Source organism: Xenopus tropicalis, chromosome 7 (assembly GCF_000004195.4).
Source record: "Xenopus tropicalis strain Nigerian chromosome 7, UCB_Xtro_10.0, whole genome shotgun sequence".
NCBI classification, from domain to species: Eukaryota; Metazoa; Chordata; class Amphibia; order Anura; family Pipidae; genus Xenopus; species Xenopus tropicalis.
The window spans coordinates 3601392-3625248 of record NC_030683.2 but is presented as its reverse complement, the minus strand read 5'-3'; the positions used below and the strand labels follow the sequence as shown (position 1 = coordinate 3625248).

The 23857-nt window shown below is 45.5% G+C and overlaps 1 protein-coding gene across 1 annotated transcript in view; it reads right to left on the bottom strand.

Moving 5' to 3' along the window:
- LOC101732806 (guanylate cyclase 2G-like) overlaps window positions 1-20355 on the bottom strand; it is a 34349-nt gene extending 13994 nt beyond the window's left edge. Inside the window, exons 1-11 of the mRNA XM_031905725.1 lie at window positions 19569-20355; window positions 14074-14422; window positions 11696-11820; window positions 11289-11462; window positions 10407-10551; window positions 9249-9383; window positions 8068-8166; window positions 5295-5461; window positions 5024-5173; window positions 2351-2410; window positions 93-179 (exon numbers count right to left, since the gene is read on the bottom strand). Coding sequence (XP_031761585.1) covers window positions 93-179; window positions 2351-2410; window positions 5024-5173; window positions 5295-5461; window positions 8068-8166; window positions 9249-9383; window positions 10407-10551; window positions 11289-11462; window positions 11696-11820; window positions 14074-14422; window positions 19569-20006 — 1929 coding nt within the window. The 5' untranslated portion in view covers window positions 20007-20355. The remainder of the gene's footprint in view (window positions 1-92; window positions 180-2350; window positions 2411-5023; window positions 5174-5294; window positions 5462-8067; window positions 8167-9248; window positions 9384-10406; window positions 10552-11288; window positions 11463-11695; window positions 11821-14073; window positions 14423-19568) is intronic.
- Between the last annotated feature and the right edge of the window lie 3502 nt (window positions 20356-23857).

Sequence of the window (23857 nt, the reverse complement as noted above, 5' to 3'; positions counted from 1 at the left end):
GCGGCTAAGTACTTGTGCCCCCTGGGCCCTTCTGAAGATTTTCCTGCAGGGGGGCCCGGGGGGGGTTTTCATAAATCCAGCTTTTGCCTTACCACGCGGAATTCGCGCACGACTGACGGCCTCCTGACTCGGGATCCTGCCGTCTGGTCAGAGAGGTGTCTGATAGCGACACTGTTACCCTAAAACCAACACAATCCGTTAGAATCAAACCCCCCTTATGTAATAAAAGGCAGCAACTTTGCCAGGTGTGGGAACCCATAGCAACCAATGAGATGTTTTAAACAGGCGACCAGTGAATGCTACCTGCTCATTGGTTGGTTTTGGGCCTGAGAACTGTGCCAAGCTTTGCACCTTTTATTACATAACCCCATAAAGTGTGTTGCAGAGTTTAACTGGCATAGATGGTTCCTACGTACTGGGACTCAAACGGGTCTGAACTGGGACTGGACTCAAAATAGGCCCTGGTATAGGCCTTCCCAGCACCTTGTTGCCCCCAGCACCCGAGTTAGTACCTCTGAATGACTTCTGAAAGCTTGGGGGCATTCCAGTACATACCCCCGTGCCCCCCCCAGCAGCACAAACAGACACAGATACAAATACAGAGGTAAATTCAGCTCAGGGTGCAAACACAAGGAACTTCACACCCATTTATTGCCCCTTGGCCCTCGTTTTGTAAAAGCCCTATAATACATATTCATAATAGAGAATGACAATTAGTATTACTAAATAACAAATGTTTATAAAGGAAGATACAAATGCTGCACAGTGACATCTGGGGGGGGGGAAATTTAGCAAAGGCAGCTTAGACAGACGTGCAAGTACCGGATACAAAAGGTGCAAAGGGTCTGTATTAGGAGCTTACACTCTAGAAGGAACAGGATAACAAATGAAACACAAGGGGCAGATGAGCGCAGTTGGGGCAGGTTGAAGGGAGAGGTTTGTGCCCTTTGTGAGCTCTGTACTAAGGGGTCTGATAATGAGACTCATCTACAACAGATAAAAAATCTTCAGCTGAACACTTATATAGTGAATAAAGTACCCACTAGTGTAAAATATAGGGATATTATAAGTCACCGAGGAGTTCCTTATAATATATAGTGAATAAAGTGCCCCCTATTGTAACATATAGGGATATTATAAGCCCCCGAGGAGTTCCTTATAATATATAGTGAATAAAGTGCCCCCTATTGTAACATATAGGGATATTATAAGTCCCCGAGGAGTTTCCTTATAATATATAGTGAATAAAGTGCCCCCTATTGTAACATATTAGGGATATTATATAGCCCCTGAGGAGTTCCTTATAATATATAGTGAATAAAGTACCCCCTATTGTAACATATAGGGATATTATAAGCCCCCGAGGAGTTCCTTTATAATATATAGTGAATAAAGTGCCCCCTATTGTAACATATAGGGATATTATAAGCCCCCGAGGGGTTCCTTATAATATATAGTGAATAAAGTGCCCCTATTGTAACATATAGGGATATTATAAGCCCCGAGGAGTTCCTTATAATATATAGTGAATAAAGTACCCCCTATTGTAACATATAGGGATATTATAAGCCACAGAGGAGTTCCTTGTAATATATATTGAATAAAGTGCCCCCTATTGTAACATATAGGGATATTATAAGTCACAGAGGAGTTCCTTATAATATATAGTGAATAAAGTACCCCCTACTGTAAAATATAGGGATATTAGAAGTGACCAAGGAGTTCCATATAGGGGCCGGGACCGAGTGCTTTCATACATAAGGAACTCCTCGGTGACTTCTAATATCCTCATATTTCACAACAGGGGGTACTTTATTTATTATTATATACAAGTTTCAGTAAATCGTGAAAAAAATTACATCATTAATCTCTAATTATAACTGATGACATCACTAAGCGCCATTTATAAGGATAGAATTTACAAGATATTCATGGCTCTTGTGTATTATATGAAAATAATGTAAATGCAATGTACAAAGAAGTTTTCTATTAGTCACAGATCAATAGTAGCAACAATTCCACCCTCTGTAAGTGGTCAAATCAAGACCAAACCATCAGAACCCCATGAGTCTAGAAAACATGTGACCAAACCCATCAGAACCCCATGAAAAAATTTCGGGGAAGCAGATACATTGGGGGCAGATATCAGCATAAAAGGACAGACACCCATTGCAGGACACACAGGGAAGTGGGGCGACACAGACAAATGACACAGTACATAGAATTACGTACAATAAAATATATTTTACTTTCATTGATAAAACTGGGCAGCAGCCATTATTATTATTATTATTATTTGTAAAGTGGCTGAACGCTGCCCAGACCTTGTGTCACCGACCCCACCTCCTACCTGGGAATCCTGAGGGCTGTTTTCACCTTTTGTCTTTTTAGTAGATTGTACACATTTCACCTGTTCCCACAGGCCCCAGATCCGAAGGAGGGAAACCGGAAGGAACAGATAGAGTTAATGGCAGAACAGTGAGTGCAGAAAGGATTGGCACTATGGGGGGTTCAGCTTTGGTTACTGGCACAAACCTACATATATATTATACAGTTACTGTGTGTATAGGATATGGGGGTTACACTGTGCCTATATATTATACAGTTACTGTGTGTATAGGATATGGGGGTTACACTGTGCCTATATATTATACAGTTACTGTGTGTATAGGATATGGGGGTTACACTGTGCCTATATATTATACAGTTACTGTGTGTATAGGATATGGGGGTTACACTGTGCCTATATATTATACAGTTACTGTGTGTATAGGATATGGGGTTACACTGTGCCTATATATTATACAGTTACTGTGTGTATAGGCATATGGGGGTTACACTGTGCCTATATATTATACAGTTACTGTGTGTATAGGATATGGGGGTTACACTGTGCCTATATATTATAACAGTTACTGTTGTATAGGATATGGGGGTTACACCGTGCCTATATATTATACAGTTACTGTGTGTATAGGATATGGGGGTTACACTGTGCCATATATTATACTTACTGTGTGTATAGGATATGGGGTTAACTGTCCTATATATTATACAGTTACTGTGTGTATAGGGATATGGGGGTTACACCGTGCCTAATATATTATACAGTTACTGTGTGGTATAGATATGGGGGTTACACCGTGCCTATATATTATACAGTTACTGTGTGTATAGGATATGGGGGTTACACTGTGCCTATATATTATAAGTTACTGTGTTGTATAGGGATATGGGGGTTACACTGGTCCTATATATTATACAGTTACTGTGTGTATAGGATATGGGGGGTTACACTGTGCCTATATATTATACAGTTACTGTGTGTATAGGATATGGGGTTACACTGTGCCTATATATATACAGTTACTGTGTGTATAGGATATGGGGTTACACCTATATATTATACAGTTGACTGTGTGTATAGGATGATGGGGGGTACACTGTGCCTATATATTTACAGTGACTGTGTGTATAGGATATGGGGGTTACACTGTGCCTATATATTATACAGTTACTGTGGTATAGGATATGGGGTTACACTTGGCCTATATATTATACAGTTACTGTGTGTATAGGATATGGGGTTACACTGTGCCTATATATTATATATAGATATGGGGTTTACACTGTGCCTATATATACAGTTACGTGTGTATAGGATATGGGGTTACACTGTGCCTATATATTATACAGTTACTGTTGTATAGGATATGGGGGTTACACTGTGCCTATATATTATACAGTTACTGTGTGTATAGGATATGGGGGTTACACCTATATATTATACAGTTACTGTGTGTATAGATATGGGGTTACACTGTGCCTATATATTTATACAGTTACTGTGTGTATAGATATGGGGTTACAGTTACTGTGTGTATAGGATATGGGGTTACACTGTGCCTATATATTATACAGTTACTGGTGTATAGGATATGGGGGTTACACTGTGCCTATATATATACAGTTACTGTGTGTATAGGATATGGGGTTACACTGTGCCTATTATATACAGTTACTGTGTGTATAGGATATGGGGGTTACACCTATATATATACAGTTACTGTGTGTATAGGATATGGGGTTAACACGTGCCATATATTATACAGTTACTGTGTGTGTATAGGATATGGGGGTTACACCTGTGCCTATATATTATACAGTACGTGTGCTATGGATATGGGGTTACACTGTGTGCCTACGTATATATTATGGGGTTACACTGTTACTGTGTGTATAGGATATGGGGTTACACTGTGCCTATATATTATACAGTTACTGTGTGTATAGGATATGGGGGTTACACTGGCTATTATATTATTACAGTTTACTGTGTGTCTATAGAATATGGGTTACACCGTGCCTTATATATTATACAGTACTGTGTTATAGGATATGGGGTTACACCCGTGCTATATGTAGACAGTTACTGTGTGTATAGGATATGGGGTTAGCACTGTGCCCTATATGTTATACAGTTACTGTGTGTATAGGGATTATGGGGGACCGTTGATGCCTAGGTATATTATACAGTTACTGTGTGGTTATGCTGATTCCCCGTGGGCCGACATTCATACTAGTAGCGTACTTATTGGGGGTTACGCCCTACTATGATTATACAGTTACTGTCAATATGTGTATAGGATATGGGTTACACTCTGTGCCTATAATTATTACAGATTACTATTGGTATTGGGATATGGGGGGTTACACCTATGCCTATATATTATACAGTTACTGTTATTGTGAATAGGATAATGGGGGTTTACCACTGTGCAATATATGTAACAGTACTGTGGTAGGATTAATGGAGGGGTTACCACTGTGCCTATATATTATACAGGTACTGTGTGTATAGGATATGGGGGTTACACCGTGCCTATATATTATACAGTTACTATGCGTATAGGATATGGGGGTACATCCCAGCAGCACACAACAGAATCACAAGGGATTTCCGTACAGAACCTGTAGAACCCAGTCAGACCCGCACAATACATCAGATTTTACCCCTCTGTACCTGATAGAGGCCTATGATTGCATAGAAGACTTCCTTGCCCTGTTTGTCGGTTAAACCATAGCTCTGGTTGCTCGAGATCACGGCACTGGATCCAAAGCTTCCAAGTCGTTTGGATGTTGGGGTGCTCACGGGGGAGGTTCTGGACGTGTTCTGTGGAGGCAGATTTTCGTATATTAAAATCATACATTTCTGTCTATGTGTTTTATGTTTTGGTGGAAATGGCCCTATTACCCAGCAGGGGTATTTAGCCAGACCTAAGGGAGACCGTTACCTTTTGATCCTTGAGAATGGTGATATCCGCGTAGTTAATGTGCCACCAGTTATCACTATCAAAATGCCTTTTAAGCCTCCACTTCTGAATGATAAGGAAAAGGACGAACAGGAAACCTCCCACCGCTGTCAGCACTAGGGTGGCAATTAGCGCCATCACTGGGGTATCTGGCAGTGATGGAAGGGAGACATTTGTTACTAATACTCCCCAGTAACGACTATATACAAAGCAGTTTCTAGATATATTCGGGTGGTCAGTCTCTCATTTAAACCACTACCTGGTTGCTAAGGTCATTTGAACCCTAGCAACAAGATAATAGCTGACATTCCAAGATGAACAGAAAGTGAAATATTTTTATAAAAAAAAAAAACACAAAAAACAAAGACCAATTGCAAATTGTCTCAGAATATAACTCTCTACATCATACTACAGGTATCGGACCCCTTATCTGGAAACCCATTATCCAGAAAGTTCCGGATTACGGAAAGGCCATCTCCCATAGACTCCATTGTAATCAAATAATTCACATTTTATAAATGATTTTAATAAAAAACAGTACCTGTACTTGATCAACTAAGATATAATTACCTATTTGGGGCAGAACAGCCCATTGGTTTATTCATGGTTAAATGATTTCCCGTTTCTCTGTTAATAAATAAAACAAGTACTGTACTTGATCCCCAACTAAGAGTATAAATTACCCCTTATTGGGGCAGAGACAGCCCTATCGGTTTGATTTAATGGTTAAATGATTCCCTTTTCTCTGAATAATTAAAACAGTACCTGTACTTGATCCCACTAAGTATATAATTACCCCTTATTGGATGGCAAACAGCCCCTATTGGGTTTTTATTTAAATGGTTAATGATCCCTTTCTCTGTAATAATAAAACGAGTACCTGGTACTTGATCCCAACTAAGATATAAATTACCCTTATTGGGGCAGAACAGCCCTATTGGGTTTATTTAATGGTTAAATGATTCCCTTTTTCTGATAATAAAACAGTACCTGTACTTGATCCCAACTAAGATATAATTACCCCTTATTGGGGCAGAAACAGCCTATTGGTTTATTTAATGGATTAAATGATTCCCTTTCTTCTTGTAATAATAAAACAGTACTGTACTTGATCCCAACTAAGATATAATTACCCCTTATTGGGGCAGAAAACAGCCCTATGGGTTTATTTCATGGTTAAATGATTCCCTTTCTCTTAATAATAAAACAGTACCTGTACTTGATCCCAACTAAGATATAATTACCCTTATTGAGGCAGAACAGCCCTATTGGTTGTATTCATGGTTAAATGATTCCCTTCTCTTGTAATAATAAAAACAGTACCTGTACTTGATCCCAACTAAAAGATATAATTACCCCTTATTGGGGGCAGAACAGCCCTATTGGGATATTCATGGTTAAATGATCCCTTTTCTCTTAATAATAAAACAGTACCTGTACTTATCCAACTAAGATATAATTACCCCTTATTGGGCAGAACAGCCCTCATTAGGATTTATTTAATGGTTAAATGATTCCTTTTCTCATGTAATAATAAAACAGACCTTGTACTTGATCCAACTAAGGTATAATTACCCCTTATTGGCAGAAAGCCCTTGGTTTATTGCATGGAGTTAAATGATTCCCTTTTTCTCTGTAATCTTAAAAGAAAAAATCACACGTACCTGTGTACTTGATCCCAAACAATATAATTACCCCTTATTGGGGCAGAACAGCCCTATTGGGTTTATTTAATGGTTTAAATGATTCCCTTTTCTCTGAATGAATAAAAAACAGTACCTGTACTTTGATCCCAACTAAGATATAACTTACCCCCTATTATGACGGCACGAGACAGCCCTATTGCGGTTTTTAATTGGTAAATGATTCCCTTTTCTCTGTAATAATAAAACAGTACCTGTACTTGATCCCAACTAAGATATAATTACCCCTTATTGGGGCAGAACAGCCCTATTGGGTTTATTTCATGGTTAAATGATTCCCTTTTCTCTGTAATAATAAAACAGTACCTGTACTTGATCCCAACTAAGATATAATTACCCCTTATTGGAGCCAAAAAATCCTATGGGTTTAATTTAATTTTTTTAGTAGACCTAAGGTAGGAGATCCAAACTACGGAAAGACCCCTTATCCGGAAACCCCCAAGCATTCTGAATAATGGGTCCCATACCTGTACAAGTTAACTCAAAGGTGACCAACCCCTTTGAAATGTTATTTGTTATTCTGATTACTCTATAGTCCCCTGACTCCGCTAATACAGAGTATAAATGACTTTAGGATCGCCAGTCATTAGTCAGTGATTAACTGATAACTGCAGGTAATATAAAGCTCTGTATCATAAATTATTTTTAATAATCAAGTACAGTGGGTGCTGCTAACTGAACCTTGGATATCCTGATATCTACTCTTTAGCCCCCAACCACCCCTATTTATAGCTGAGTAAACATTAAAGCACAGCTACAGATTAACCATTATTAAAGGGGTTGTTCACCTTTGAGTTAACTTTTAGTATGATGTAGGGAGTAATTTGCAATTGGTCTTCATTTGTTGTGTGTTTTTTTTTAACTATTGCACTTTTTGTTCAGCAGCTCAACTGCTTGGAATTTCAACCCTGGTTGCTAGGGTTCAGATTACCTTAGCAACCGGGCAGTGGTTTAAATGAGAGACTGACATATTTATAGGACAAGACCTGAATAGAAAAAGAAGTTATAAACAACTATAAAAAATAAGGGAACATTTTTGGCACTTACCTATTACAGCCGCTTGGCAGAACTCATTTTGGAACCCACATTGCGGCCGGTCCTTGGGGATACTGCTTCCGGGCCAGTTAATGAAAGGTAGCGCTGAGGTGGGGCTAAAGCAAATGGCATATGGCTACATTAGTCTGAGCTTTCAGAAGGAGCCAGCGCTACACATTAGAACTGCTTTCAGCTAACCTATTGTTTCTCCTACTCCCATGTAACTGGAGGAGTCCCAAGCCGGACTTGGATTTCTTACTATTGAGTGCTATTCTGATACCTACTGGGAGCTGCTATCTTGCTCCCTTCCCATTGTTCTGCTGATCGGCTGCTGGGGGTGAGGGGGGGGGATATCACTCCAACTTGCAGCGCAGCAGTAAAGTGTGCCTGAGTCTGAGCTTTCAGCCAGCGCTACACCATTAGACCTGCTTTCAGCTAACCTATTGTTTCTCCTACTCCCATGTAACTGGAGGAGTCCCAAGCCGGACTTGGATTTCTTACTATTGAGTGTATTCTGATACCTAACTGGGAGCTGCTATCTTGCTCCCTTCCCATTATTCTGCTGATCGGCTGCTGGGGGGAGGGGGGATATCACTTCCAACTTGCAGCGCAGCAGTAAAGGTGTGCCTGAGTCTGAGCCTTTCAGCCAGCGCTACACATTAGAACTGCTTGCAGCTAACCTATTGTTTCTCCTACTCCCATGTAACTGGAGGAGTCCCAAGCCGGACTTGGATTTCTTACTATTGAGTTGCTATTCTGATACCTACTGGGAGCTGCTATCTTGCCCTTCCCATTATCTGCTGATCGCTGCTGGGGGGGAGGGGGGATATCACTCCAACTTGCAGCGCAGCAGTAAAGTGTGCCTGGAGTCTGAGCTTTCAGCCAGCGCTACACATTAGAACTGCTTTCAGCTAACCTATTGTTTCTCCTACTCCCATGTAACTGGAGGAGTCCCAAGCCGGACTTGGATTTCTTACTATTGAGTGCTATTCTGATACCTACTGGAAGCTGCTATCTTGCTCCCTTCCCATTGTTCTGCTGATCGGCTGCTGGGGGTGAGGGGGGGGGATATCACTCCAACTTGCAGCGCAGCAGTAAAGTGAGACTGGCGTTTATCAGAGCACATGTCACATGGCTGTGGCACCCTGGGAAATGAAGAATATGGCTAGCCCCATGGGAATGGGGACCTTGGACCTACACATAGTTTTCAGGTGACTATCGAAGCGCAGGACTGGAACAAATCGGGAGGTGTTATCAGAATGCTGCAGGTCATACACCGCGTAGTCGATGAACCTCTCCCCATTCTCATCAATGCCCAGCGAGCCGGTGATCCCTAAGGGACACAAAGGGCCACAACATGTAGTAATGACACAAGAGGAGGTTTCTTTGCTGCTGCAGGCAATAACCCTCCTGAAACAGATCCCATTCTCTTTGTTTAAAGGGGAAGTTCACCTTCAGGTTAACTTGTAGATTGTTATAAAATGGCCTATTTTAGCAACTTTTCAATTGGTCTTCATTTTCTATTTTTTCTATTTTTTGAAAAAATACGGCGGGGTTTACTGTGTAAGGGGGGGACTACTGTGTACGGGGGGCTACTGTCTATGGGGGCCATTGGGGCACTTACTATTGGGGCATTGTCTATGGGGGCTATTGGGGCACTTACTATGGGGGCATTGTCAATGGGGGCTATTGGGGGCACTGTGTATGGGGGCTACTGTCTATGGGGTCAATTGGGGACACTTTCTAAGGGGGGGTACTGTCTATGGGGGCGCTTTCTATGGGGGGCACTGTGTATGGGGGCACTGTGTATGGGGGTACTGTCTATTAGGCCATTGGGGGCACTGTGTATGGGGGGCAAAACTGGTACATAGTTATAACTCCCTTATAACTGACTGCCTTCTCTCTATATTTGTATTTTATATGTAGGAGTTGCTATATTGTTTTCCTTAGGTAGTACAGTATGAGGGTATAGCACATTTTGCATCTGAACCATTTCAAGTATATAAAAGGAGTATTTTTTGAAAAAAAAAATTGGGTGTGGTAATTGGGGCGTGGCCACAAAAGTGGGCGTGGTCAAAAATTTGCCATGCTGCGCGCACTAAATCTTTTTGTCCCTCTTTTCATTTTTCAAATGTTGGGAGGTATGCACACAGCCCATCACAAAATGGCGGCTCAAGGGAAAGGATGTAATAGGACAATATTTACTGATATATACAGTATATTCCAGTTTGGCTAGATTCTTTAATAGGCCCCTTGTTCCAAGATAGACTGGAGTATCTGACCCCCGCCCACCCACAGTACAGGAGAAAATACCCCGGGGAAATACCCCTTTCTGCCCACACATTAAGGAGCTTACCGTACAGATCCGTCCTATTGTAACCCTTTATACTCTCCACCAAAGCTCTGCCGTCTGACGGGTTCTTCCCTCGCTTGAACAACTCCTTCAGGCCCAAAGCGTATAGCAGGACGGAGTCATAAAGGTAGGCAGAATAGGGGCTCACCTGGGGGCAAAATCACAGAGACAGTTGCACTGGGGACCATGCAGTGGGGTGGAAATGTGAGTAAATGCCCCTGCATTAGAGGGGTATGTGGCCCTCTGTGGAGCCCTATTCAATTGTGACTTATTGCCCTTTATAGGACCCTTGCTCCTGTGTACATGTGTTTAAAGGGGAACTTCACCCAAACACATTTCAAGCAACTTTGCAATATACATCAATTAAAAAATATGCAGTGTTTTCATGATTTTTTAATGTAATAATCTGGTTTGGACCAGTCCCCTAAGCCCCGCCCCCTGTTCCTCTGCTGATCTGGCTGGCTACTTTGAGACCCAAATAAAATGTAAGAGTAGTCGCCTGTCCTCAGCCTGCCTCCTCCCCATCCCACAATCCCCTGCTGCACACGTCATGTCAATAAGGAAAGGAACATCCCAATACAATGCATTGTGGGTTATGTAGTTCCTGTATGCTGTCTGTAAGCTGTGGAGACGTTGTACCATCAGTGTTTTAGTCCCTCCTCCTCTGCCAGGATTTGAAATGATGCATAATTTACACCATTATTTTACGTAAGTTACAGTGGTAAAAAAACACGTAAAAATATGACTGGTTTCTTGGGTCTGTACCCCATGATTCCTATGCAACCTTGTACATAATGCTTCCCCCTGGTGGCCGGAGTCCAACATTACATTTCTATACTCATTATGTAACACAATTGCCCTTGCTGCCACCTAGTGGCGACTCACCTGGGCTTCTGAGGTGATTTCGCTATAGAACGGGGCCTCCGTCAGCTTGTGATACACCTCCTTCATGAAAGCCGCGTAGCTATAGGTCGAATTCAGGGCCAACATCAGCACCGCCTCGTAGGCCTTCAGGATAATCTCAGTCTCACTTTTCAGGGAGTCTTTCCAGAAATTATCCTGCAAACAAACCCATATGTTACATATAGAGCACTAGTCATTGGGCAATTCCATAAGGGCAATTAATAATGCAACCTGCCCCCCCAGAAAAAAACTACTCCTCCACAGCTTACAGACAGCATGCAGGAACTACATAACCCACAATGCATTGCACTGGGATGTTTACTTTTTAAAAAGTTGAAGTTGTGTTTAGGTAGAGGTCTCTTTAACAGGGACCGAATGGTAAAACTCACCAGGAAACCGCTGACCTCAAACTGTTGCACCATAATAAAAACGTACGTTCCGTCTGTTAACCCTTGCTTTTCTGCTTCAATCAGAACCGATCTTGCATCGACTGAGCTGGTCACTAGGATGATCACTGCGAAAGCACAAGGTAAGGGCGGCCGCTGCTGACACCATTGCGCATCATTAACAGACTGGGGGAGACAGGGGCCGGTGGGTAACAGACTGGGGGAGACAGGGGCCGGTGGGTAACAGACTGGGGGAGACAGGGGCCGGTGGGTAACAGACTGGGGGAGACAGGGGCCGGTGGGTAACAGACTGGGGGGAGACAGGGGCCGGTGGGTAACAGACTGGGGGAGACAGGGGCCGGTGGGTAACAGACTGGGGGAGACAGGGGCCGGTGGGTAACAGACTGGGGGAGACAGGGGCCGGTGGGTAACAGACTGGGGGAGACAGGGGCCGGTGGGTAACAGACTGGGGGAGACAGGGGCCGGTGTGTAACAGACTGGGGGAGACGGGGGCCGATGGGTAACAGACTGGGGGAGACGGGGACCGGTGGGTAACAGACTGGGGGAGACGGGGGCCGGTGGGTAACAGACTGGGGGAGACGGGGGCCGGTGGGTAACAGACAGGGGGAGACGGGGGCCGGTGGGTAACAGACTAGGGGGGAGACAGGGGCCGTGGGTAACAGACTGGGGGGAGGGCCGTGGGTAACAGACTGGGGGAGACAGGGACCGGTGGGTAACAGACTGGGGGAGACAGGGACCGGTGGGTAACAGACTGGGGGAGACAGGGGCCGGTGGGTAACAGACTGGGGGAGACAGGGGCCGGTGGGTAACAGACTGGGGGAGACAGGGGCCGGTGGGTAACAGACTGGGGGAGACAGGGGCCGGTGGGTAACAGACTGGGGGAGACAGGGGCCGGTGGGTAACAGACTGGGGGAGACAGGGGCCGGTGGGTAACAGACTGGGGGAGACAGGGGCCGGTGGTAACAGACAGGGGAGACAGGGGCCGGTGGGTAACAGACTGGGGGGAGACAGGGGCCGGTGGGTAACAGACTGGGGGAGACAGGGGCCGGCGGGTAACAGACTGGGGGAGACAGGGGCCGGTGGGTAACAGACTGGGGGAGACAGGGGCCGGTGGGTAACAGACTGGGGGGAGACAGGGGCCGGTGGGTAACAGACTGGGGGGAGACAGGGGCCGGTGGGTAACAGACAGGGGGAGACAGGGGCCGGTGGGTAACAGACAGGGGGAGACAGGGCCGATGGGTAACAGACAGGGGGAGACAGGGGCCGGTGGGTAACAGACTGGGGGAGACAGGGGCCGGTGGGTAACAGACTGGGGGAGACAGGGGCCGGTGGGTAACAGACTGGGGGAGACAGGGGCCGGTGGGTAACAGACAGGGGGAGACAGGGGCCGGTGGGTAACAGACTGGGGGAGACAGGGGCCGGTGGGTAACAGACTGGGGGAGACAGGGGCCGGTGGGTAACAGACTGGGGGAGACAGGGCCGGTGGGTAACAGACTGGGGGAGACAGGGGCCGGTGGGTAACAGACTGGGGGAGACAGGGGCGGTGGGTAACAGACTGGGGGAGACAGGGGCCGGTGGGTAACAGACTGGGGAGACAGGGGCCGGTGGGTAACAGACTGGGGGAGACAGGGGCCGGTGGGTAACAGACTGGGGGAGACAGGGGCCGGTGGGTAACAGACTGGGGGAGACAGGGGCCGGTGGGTAACAGACTGGGGGAGACAGGGGCCGGTGGGTAACACAGTGGGGGAGACAGGGGCCGGTGGGTAACAGACTGGGGGAGACAGGGGCCGGTGGGTAACACACTGGGGGAGACAGGGGCCGGTGGGTAACACAGTGGGGGAGACAGGGGCCGGGTGGGTAACAGACTGGGGGAGACAGGGGCCGGTGGGTAACACAGTGGGGGAGACAGGGGCCGGTGGGTAACACACTGGGGGAGACAGGGGCCGGTGGGTAACAGACTGGGGGAGACAGGGGCCGGTGGGTAACACACTGGGGGAGACAGGGGCCGGTGGGTAACACACTGGGGGAGACAGGGGCCGGGTGGTAACACAGTGGGGGGAGACAGGGGCCGGTGGTAACACAGTGGGGGAGACAGGGGCCGGTGGGTAACACAGTGGGGGAGACAGGGGCCCGGTGGGTAACAGACTGGGGGAGACAGGGGCCGGTGGGTAAACAGACTGGGGAGACAGGGGCCGGTGGGTAACACACTGGGGGAGACAGGGGCCGGTGGGTAACAGACTGGGGGAGACAGGGGCCGGTGGGTAACAGACTGGGGGAGACAGGGGCCGGTGGGTAACAGACTGGGGGAGACAGGGGCCGGTGGGTAACAGACTGGGGGAATATATATCAGTACCGAGTACCTCTGGAGACAAGAGCAACATCCCTGAGACTCTTCTGAAGACTCTCTGGGCTGCCGGGGTCGTACTTTATCCGGGCAGTGACAGTGAAGTTGGCTGACAGATAGCCGTCCAGCGACTGCCATAACTCATCCACCTTGTTCCAGGTGGACCCGGCCACTGCCCCACCAAACATGGCCACCGAGTTCCACTTAAAGTACTGCAGGGTCTTCACCAGGGCCTCCCCAATCCTCTTCAGGGGGGACACCATCTTGATATACGTGTCATACATGAGTCGGTCATCCAGCTTGGGGGTCTGACTGACGAACCCGAACATGGGAATATTCCACGAGGAAACCAGCAGCCCCGTCACCTGGAAATTAACAGCATAGGGATTCCCCTGTACTAAGCACAATTCAGCAGGAACAGCCCCCTAAGTTTGCTCATAGCCTGTACAGAGAGATACCATAAAACTATGGCACATAGGGATTCCCCTGTACTAAGCACAATTCAGCAGGAACAGCCCCCTAAGTTTGCTCATAGCCTGTACAGAGAGAGATACCATAAAACTATGGCACATAGGGATTCCCCTGTACTAAGCACAATTCAGCAGGAACAGCCCCCTAAGTTTGCTCATAGCCTGTACAGAGAGATACCATAAAACTATGGCACATAGGGATTCCCCTGTACTAAGCACAATTCAGCAGGAACAGCCCCCTAAGTTTGCTCATAGCCTGTACAGAGAGATACCATAAAACTATGGCACATAGGGATTCCCCTGTACTAAGCACAATTCAGCAGGAACAGCCCCTAAGTTTGCCATAGCCTGTACAGAGAGATACCATAAAACTATGGCACATAGGGATTCCCCTGTACTAAGCACAATTCAGCAGGACAGCCCCCTAAGTTTGCCCATAGCCTGTACAGAGAGATACCATAAAAACTATGGCACATAGGGATTCCCCTGTACTAAACACAATTCAGCAGGAACAGCCCCTAAGTTTGCTCATAGCCTGTACAGAGATATACCATAAAACTATGGCACATAGGGATTCCCCTGTACTAAGCACAATTCAGCAGGAACAGCCCCTTAGTTTGCTCATAGCCTGTACAGAGAGATACCATAAAAACTATGGCACATAGGGATTCCCCTGTACTAAGCACAATCAGCAGGAACAGCCCCCTAAGTTTGCTCATAGCCTGTACAGAGAGATACCATAAAACTATGGCACATAGGGATTCCCCTGTACTAAGCACAATTCAGCAGGAACAGTCCCCCTAAGTTTGCTCATAGCCTGTACAGAGAGATACCATAAAACTATGGCACATAGGGATTCCCCTGTACTAAGCACAATTCAGCAGGAACAGCCCCTAAGTTTGCTCATAGCCTGTACAGAGAGATACCATAAAACTATGGCACATAGGGATTCCTCCTGTACTAAGCACAATTTCAGCAGGAACAGCCCCCTAAGTTTTGCCCATAGCCTGTACAGAGAGATACCATAAAACTATGGCACATAGGGATTCCCTCTGTACTAAGCACAATTCAGCAGGAACAGCCCCCTAAGTTTGCCCATAGCCTGTACAGAGAGATACCATAAAAACTATGGCACATAGGGATTCTCTGTACTAAGCACAATTCAGCAGGAACAGCCCCTAAGTTTGCCCATAGCCTGTACAGAGAGATACCATAAAACTATGGCACATAGGGATTCCCCTGTACTAAGCACAATTCAGCAGGAACAGCCCCCTAAGTTTGCTCATAGCCTGTACAGAGAGATACCATAAAACTATGGCACATAGGGATTCCCTGTACTAAGCACAATTCAGCAGGAACAGCCCCCTAAGTTTGCTCATAGCCTGTACAGAGAGATACCATAAAACTATGGCACATAGGGATTCCCCTGTACTAAGCACAATCAGCAGGAACAGCCCCCTAAGTTTGCTCATAGCCTGTACAGAGAGATACCATAAAACTATGGCACATAGGGATTCCCCCTGTACTAAGCACAATTCAGCAGGAACAGCCCCTATTTGCTCAAGCCTGTACAGAGAGATACCATAAAACTATGGACATAGGGATTCCCCTGTACTAACGCACAATTCAGCAGGAACAACCCCCTAAGTTTGCTCATAGCCTGTACAGAGAGATACCATAAACTATGGCACATAGGGATTCCCCTGTACTAAGCACAATTCCAGCAGGAACAGCCCCCTAAGTTTGCTCATAGCCTGTACAGAGAGATACCATAAAACTATGGCACATAGGGATTCCCCCTGTACTAAGCACATTCAGCAGGAACAGCCCCCTAAGTTTGCTCATAGCCTGTACACGAGAGATACCATAAAACTATGGCACATAGGGATTCCCCTGTACTAAGCACAATTCAGCAGGAAACAGCCCCCTAAAGTTTGCTCATAGCCTGTACAGAGAGATACCATAAAACTAATGGCACCTAGGGATTCCCCCTGTACTAAGCACAATTCAGCAGGCACAGCCCCTAAGTTTCGCTCATAGCCTGTACAGGAGATACCATAAAACTATGGCACATAGGGGATTTCCCCTGAACTAAGGCACAAATTCAGCAGGACAGGCCCCCTAAGTTGCTCATAGCCGTACAGAGAGATACCATTAAAACTATGGCACATAGGATTCCCCTGTACTAAGCCACAATTCAGCAGGAACAGCCCCCTACAGTTTGCTCATAGCCTGTTACAGAGAGATACCATAAAACTATGGCACATAAGGGATTCCCCTGTACGTAAGCACAATTCAGCAGGGAAACAGCCCCCTAGTTTGCCCATAAGCCTCTACAGAGAAATACCATAAAACCTATGGCACACTAGGGATTCTCCCCCTTACCTAAGCACATTTCAGCAGGAACAGGCCCCCTAAGTTTGCTCATAGCCTGTACAGAGAGATACCATAAAACTATGGCACATAGGGATTCCCCTGTACTAGCACAATTCAGCAGGGAACAGCCCCCTAAGTTTGCTCATAGCCTGTACAGAGAGATACCATAAAACTATGGCACATAGGGATTCCCCTGTACTAAGCACAATTCAGCAGGAACAGCCCCCTAAGTTTGCCCATAGCCTGTACAGAGAGATACCATAAAACTATGGCACATAGGGATTCCCCTGTACTAAGCACAATTCAGCAGGAACAGCCCCCTAAGTTTGCCCATAGCCTCTACAGAGAAATACCATAAAACTATGGCACATAGGGATTCCCCTGTACTAAGCACAATTCAGCAGGAACAGCCCCCTAAGTTTGCCCATAGCCTCTACAGAGAAATACCATAAAACTATGGCACATAGGGATTCCCCTGTACTAAGCACAATTCAGCAGGAACAGCCCCCTAAGTTTGCTCATAGCCTGTACAGAGAGATACCATAAAACTATGGCACATAGGGATTCCCCCTGTACTAAGCACAATTCAGCAGGAACAGCCCCCTAAGTTTGCTCATAGCCTGTACAGAGAGATACCATAAAACTATGGCACATAGGGATTCCCCTGTACTAAGCACAATTCAGCAGGAACAGCCCCCTAAGTTTGCCCATAGCCTGTACAGAGAGATACCATAAAACTATGGCACATAGGGATTCCCCTGTACTAAGCACAATTCAGCAGGAACAGCCCCCTAAGTTTGCCCATAGCCTCTACAGAGAAATACCATAAAACTATGGCACATAGGGATTCCCCTGTACTAAGCACAATTCAGCAGTTAGGAAACAATATAAAATACAAGGTGAGGGTTCCTGCTTGGGTTAAGGGCAGGGTGATATATTTATTATATGAGGGTCATAACATAACAGAACATTCTTATCCCAACCTACTGTTATTTTTCCTGTCTACAACTGTAATAGTGGGAATCGGAAAGGAAAAGGTTTTACAGTGCCATCTGCTGGTGACAGATGGTATAGCCAACAGATGTCCCCTAGTCAAGTTTACTGCCCCATTGCCAGGGCTGTAACCATAGAGACCCTGTATCTGTTTGGGGGTCCAGCAGTTATTATATAGAATATGTTACTTTGCTGCTCTGCTTTATTGCAATAAAATGATACAATGGTAACATTTAAAGCAGTAGTTCAACTTCACCTTAGTATGATGTTGACAATGATATTCTGAGACAATTGGCGCTTGGTTTTTTTTAAGGTTTTTCAGTTATTTAGCTTTTTCTTCAGCAGCTTTCCAGTTTGGCATTTCAGCAGGTATCTGGTTGCTAGGGTCTAATTTACCTTAACAACTAGACAGTGGTTTGAGTGAGAGATTGGCTGAATAGTAAGATAAGTACAGGTATGGGACCTGTTATCCAGAATGCCCGGGACCTGGGGTTTTCCAGATAAGTGATCTTTCCATAATTTGGATCTGTTAAAAATCATTTAAATATTGAATAAACCCAATAGGGCTGTTCTGCCCCAATAAGGGGTAATTATATCTTAGTTGGGATCAAGTACAGGTACTGTTTTATTATTACAGAGAAAAGGGAATCATTTAACCATTAAATAAACCCAATAGGGCTGTTCTGCCCCAATAAGGGGTAATTATATCTTAGTTGGGATCAAGTACAGGTACTGTTTTATTATTACAGAGAAAAGGGAATCATTTAACCATTAAATAAACCCAATAGGGCTGTTCTGCCCCCAATAAGGGGTAATTATATCTTAGTTGGGATCAAGTACAGGTACTGTTTTATTATTACAGAGAAAAGGGAATCATTTAACCATTAAATAAACCCAATAGGGCTGTTCTGCCCCAATAAGGGGTAATTATATCTTAGTTGGGATCAAGTACAGGTACTGTTTTATTATTACAGAGAAAAGGGAATCATTTAACCATGAAATAAACCCAATAGGGCTGTTCTGCCCCAATAAGGGGTAATTATATCTTAGTTGGGATCAAGTACAGGTACTGTTTTATTATTACAGAGAAAAGGGAATCATTTAACCATTAAATAAACCCAATAGGGCTGTTCTGCCCCAATAAGGGGTAATTATATCTTAGTTGGGATCAAGTACAGGTACTGTTTTATTATTACAGAGAAAAGGGAATCATTTAACCATGAAATAAACCCAATAGGGCTGTTCTGCCCCAATAAGGGGTAATTATATCTTAGTTGGGATCAAGTACAGGTACTGTTTTATTATTACAGAGAAAAGGGAATCATTTAACCATTAAATAAACCCAATAGGGCTGTTCTGCCCCCAATAAGGGGTAATTATATCTTAGTTGGGATCAAGTACAGGTACTGTTTTGTTATTACAGAGAAAGGGGAATCATTTTTAAAAATTAGAATTATTTTTCTTATAATGGAGTCTATGGGAGACGGCCTTTCTGTAATTCTGAACTTTCTGGATAACGGGTTTCTGGATAAGGGATCCCATACTTGTAATAAAAATTAACAATAATTAAAAAATTTTAGCCTCACAGGTGAGGCACCCCTTTAGCAATGAAAGTGTCCTCTAATGACCCGTGGGTCCCACCCAGAAGAGTTCAGGAGACCCTGGTCCCTACCTCGGCCGCTTCCGGACACACCGGGCCAATGAGGGCGGAGATGTGGTGCTTCTGGTACTGAGTGATGAAGTTGCTGAGGGAGCGCTTGGAGCTGCAGCCGCAGTCGGCGTACACAAACTCCAACGTGTTGTTATCCAGGAAGGACAAGTCCCACTCTTGGTTGATCTTTTCCATGGCCAGTTGGATGGCCGAGCCCAGGCGTTGGGCGCTGAAGGGGTACGAGAAGTTCCAGGGGGCTTGGAACCCTACCACAATCTTAGTGCTGGGGCCTCCATCTCCGAGCCCGAGGGAGAAGTTGAGGCTGCCGATGGTCTCTATTTGCCCCTGGCTGCCGGGGGCATGAAGGATGAGAGCCGAGAGCAACAGGGCAGATACCAAAGAGGGAGGGGAGGGCTGTGAGCGGATCAGATAAGGGACATTGATTTCCCTCCTGGCCATGGGGGAACCTATATCCTCTGCGCTGGACAAGTCTCCGCTGCCTCCCTACTTATACCTGTAGCTGGAACCTTCCCATTAACTCTCCCATGACTCTAACGAAGCAGCTCTAATTAGCAGGAGGCCCCAGTCCCCAGCCCACTCATTTGCTCTGTAACCCTTTCATTCCCACAGGTCTCTGCCTACACCTGCAGCTCAGTCATTCCCTTGGGGACTCTCACATCATTTACTGTCACCCCCAACTTCAACTGTCAGGATACACGTCCTTTATTTATATTGCACCAAAAGTCAATCATTGGCTCAAAGCAGCTTTCAAATGTGCAATAATTACAGGTATGGGGCCTGTTATCCAGAATGCTCAGGACCTGGGATCTTTCCGTAATTTGGATCTCCATAACTTCAGTCTGCTAAAAATCATTAAAATATTGAATAAACCCAATAGGCTTATTTTGCCTCCAATAAGAAGTAATTATATCTTAGTTGGGATCAAGTACAGGTACTGTTTTATTATTACAGAGAAAAGGGAATCATTTAACCATGAAATAAACCCAATAGGGCTGTTCTGCCCCAATAAGGGGTAATTATATCTTAGTTGGGATCAAGTACAGGTACTGTTTTATTATTACAGAGAAAAGGGAATCATTTAACCATTAAATAAACCCAATAGGGCTGTTCTGCCCCCAATAAGGGGTAATTATATCTTAGTTGGGATCAAGTACAGGTACTGTTTTATTATTACAGAGAAAAGGGAATCATTTAACCATTAAATAAACCCAGTAGGGCTGTTCTGCCCCCAATAAGGGGTAATTATATCTTAGTTGGGATCAAGTACAGGTACTGTTTTATTATTACAGAGAAAAGGGAATCATTTAACCATGAAATAAACCCAATAGGGCTGTTCTGCCCCAATAAGGGGTAATTATATCTTAGTTGGGATCAAGTACAGGTACTGTTTTATTATTACAGAGAAAAAGGAAATACTTTTTCTGGTTATAGAATGTCCTATTCCTAGCAACTTTGCAATTGGTCTTTATTATTTATTTTTGTATCGTTTTTGGATTATTTGCCTTCATCTTTTATTAGAAAGAGACATTTTCTGTCATTGGGTGACATTTAATTTTTGGGGGGTTACATTCCCTGGAATATGAAAGCAAAGGTCGTGGGTTTGTGCAATAGATCAAATCTATGAAGCAATGATTAATGGGTCGAGTTGCAGTTACACCGGATCTCTGGGCAAATGAGTCACCCCCCCCCCCCCATAAACAGATTTAATTAGGAGTCTGTTTGCATAGGGTCAATATATGTTACTCAGCGCTGCTGTTTCATAATAAAAGGCTCCTGCAATGTTACTAAACCATATTCACAGGGTCCCTGCCCCCCGACTTTCTCTAGAAGGGGTGCCCCCCTAGGGCAGAACTCTTTACTGGGCCTTGTTGACATCAGGCTCCCAAGATACCTCCACCTGGGTCAGGAGAGGAAGTACCGCCCCTTTCCCATCACCATATTGAAGTGTGACAGGAAGTGGCAGGAAGTTGTCATTATCTCTATAGGATTTATCTATAGGGTCCGTGTATCTGTTTCCCTCAAGGCAATAAACTGTATAAAGGAAGTGACAGCGGGGCCCATTTATCAACACTGGGCCAATTGGTCTGTGGGCAGTTACCCATAGCAACCAATCAGCAATTGACTTTACTCAGGTAGAAAAAAGAATGCAACAATGGGATTGGTTGCCACGAGTTACTGCCTAGGATGCCACCTTTCTGAATATCTTTTACCGGCCAGTGGGGGGCAGGAATAAAAGGGGGGCGGGGTGTGACATAAAGGGGCGGGTAGTGATGAAAAATGGGTGGGGCTACAACACGCAAAGCCAAAGGACAGTAATAACATAACTTTGGGGAGGATTGGGCGCTGATTGAGGGCGGGATTTTCTCAAGTATATTATAAATTTATCGGCAACAATAATTTGTAAATATCGGTAAAATACCGGCCAGGGGGCAACCCTAGTTACTGCCCGGGGCAAACTTGCCCATTGTGGATAAATGATCCCCACACAAGATTAGGAGCAGGATCTGATCCAAACAAATCCAAATTTGCCAAACGTGGTGCCCAGGGGCTATGGAAGCTGATTAGGCTTGGGGGGTAAATTATACTGGGGATTTATTGGGACCTGTCAGCTGACCCACAGGGAAACCAATCCAATTCCCACACGGTTACCCATAGCAACCAATTAGCAGTTAATTTGGGGCAGGCTACTACAAGGCAGAGAATGAAAGCAAAACTGGTTGCTACGGGTAACTGCCCCGGTGCAACACATCAACCTTGTTAGTAAATTAACCTGGATTTTTGGAGCAATTTGATCTCCGAGGATCCAGCTGTAAATCAAAGACACAGGGACAGGATAAGACCTGGGGAGATAAATGTAACCTAATGGTGTTTCTGTGGGCCTGGATATAGGAGGAATATTGCACCTAGAGATCAATTACTTGCACCCACACCGGGGGCACCCTATCACTGTCACCTTTCACATGTGGCAGCAGATCAATCCCCGGAGCGGCCTTTAACCCTTCTTACTGAGCAATCAGCCGAGCTCATCAGATTTCGCTGCGCCTCTCGCCGGCTTATCAGTCAATGGTTCCAAACTCTAAAGTCGGTCTCTTGCGCCAGTCCCCAAACATCAAGGTCCTCTCTCTCTGAGCGCCTCTGCCCCGAGCGCCACCCTCCCCGGCCAGTCTCGGGGGGCCCCAGGGACCCCAGTCGGACCCTGACAAACTACAGTGTTCCCTTTATAAAGAGTCTGCCTGCAACACAGGCCATGGCAGGTCCAATAGCGCCCCTTTCTAGATGAAGGTCAGAATTTTTTTAGATTTCAAGGGAAACTAAACCCCCAGAATGAATACGTAACCAACAGACAGTTTATATTATATTAAGTGCCTATTAAAGAATCTCCCCAAACTGGAATATATATATCAGTAAATATTGCCCTTTTATATCCTTTCCCTTGAGCCGCCATTTAGTGATGGGCTGTGTGCCCCCTCAGAGATCAGCTGACAGGAAGTAATGCAGCTGTGTGTTCCCTCAGAGATCCCCTGACAGGAAGTAATGCAGCTGTGTGTTCCCTCAGAGATCCCCTGACAGGAAATAATGCAGCTGTGTGCTCCCTCAGAGATCCCCTGACAGGAAGTAATGCAGCTGTGTGCTCCCTCAGAGATCCCCTGACAGGAAGTAATGCAGCTGTGTGCTCCCTCAGAGATCCCCTGACAGGAAGTAATGCAGCTGTGTGTTCCCTCAGAGATCCCCTGACAGGAAGTAATGCAGCTGTGTGTTCCCTCAGAGATCCCCTGACAGGAAGTAATGCAGCTGTGTGCTCCCTCAGAGATCCCCTGACAGGAAATAATGCAGCTGTGTGTTCCCTCAGAGATCCCCTGACAGGAAATAATGCAGCTGTGTGTTCCCTCAGAGATCAGCTGACAGGAAGTAATGCAGCTGTGTGTTCCCTCAGAGATCCCCTGACAGGAAGTAATGCAGCTGTGTGCTCCCTCAGAGATCCCCTGACAGGAAATAATGCAGCTGTGTGTTCCCTCAGAGATCAGCTGACAGGAAGTAATGCAGCTGTGTGTTCCCTCAGAGATCCCCTGACAGGAAGTAATGCAGCTGTGTGCTCCCTCAGAGATCCCCTGACAGGAAGTAATGCAGCTGTGTGCTCCCTCAGAGATCCCCTGACAGGAAATAATGCGGCTGTGTGTTCCCTCAGAGATCCCCTGACAGGAAGTAATGCAGCTGTGTGTTCCCTCAGAGATACCCTGACAGGAAATAATGCAGCTGTGTGCTCCCTCAGAGATCCCCTGACAGGAAGT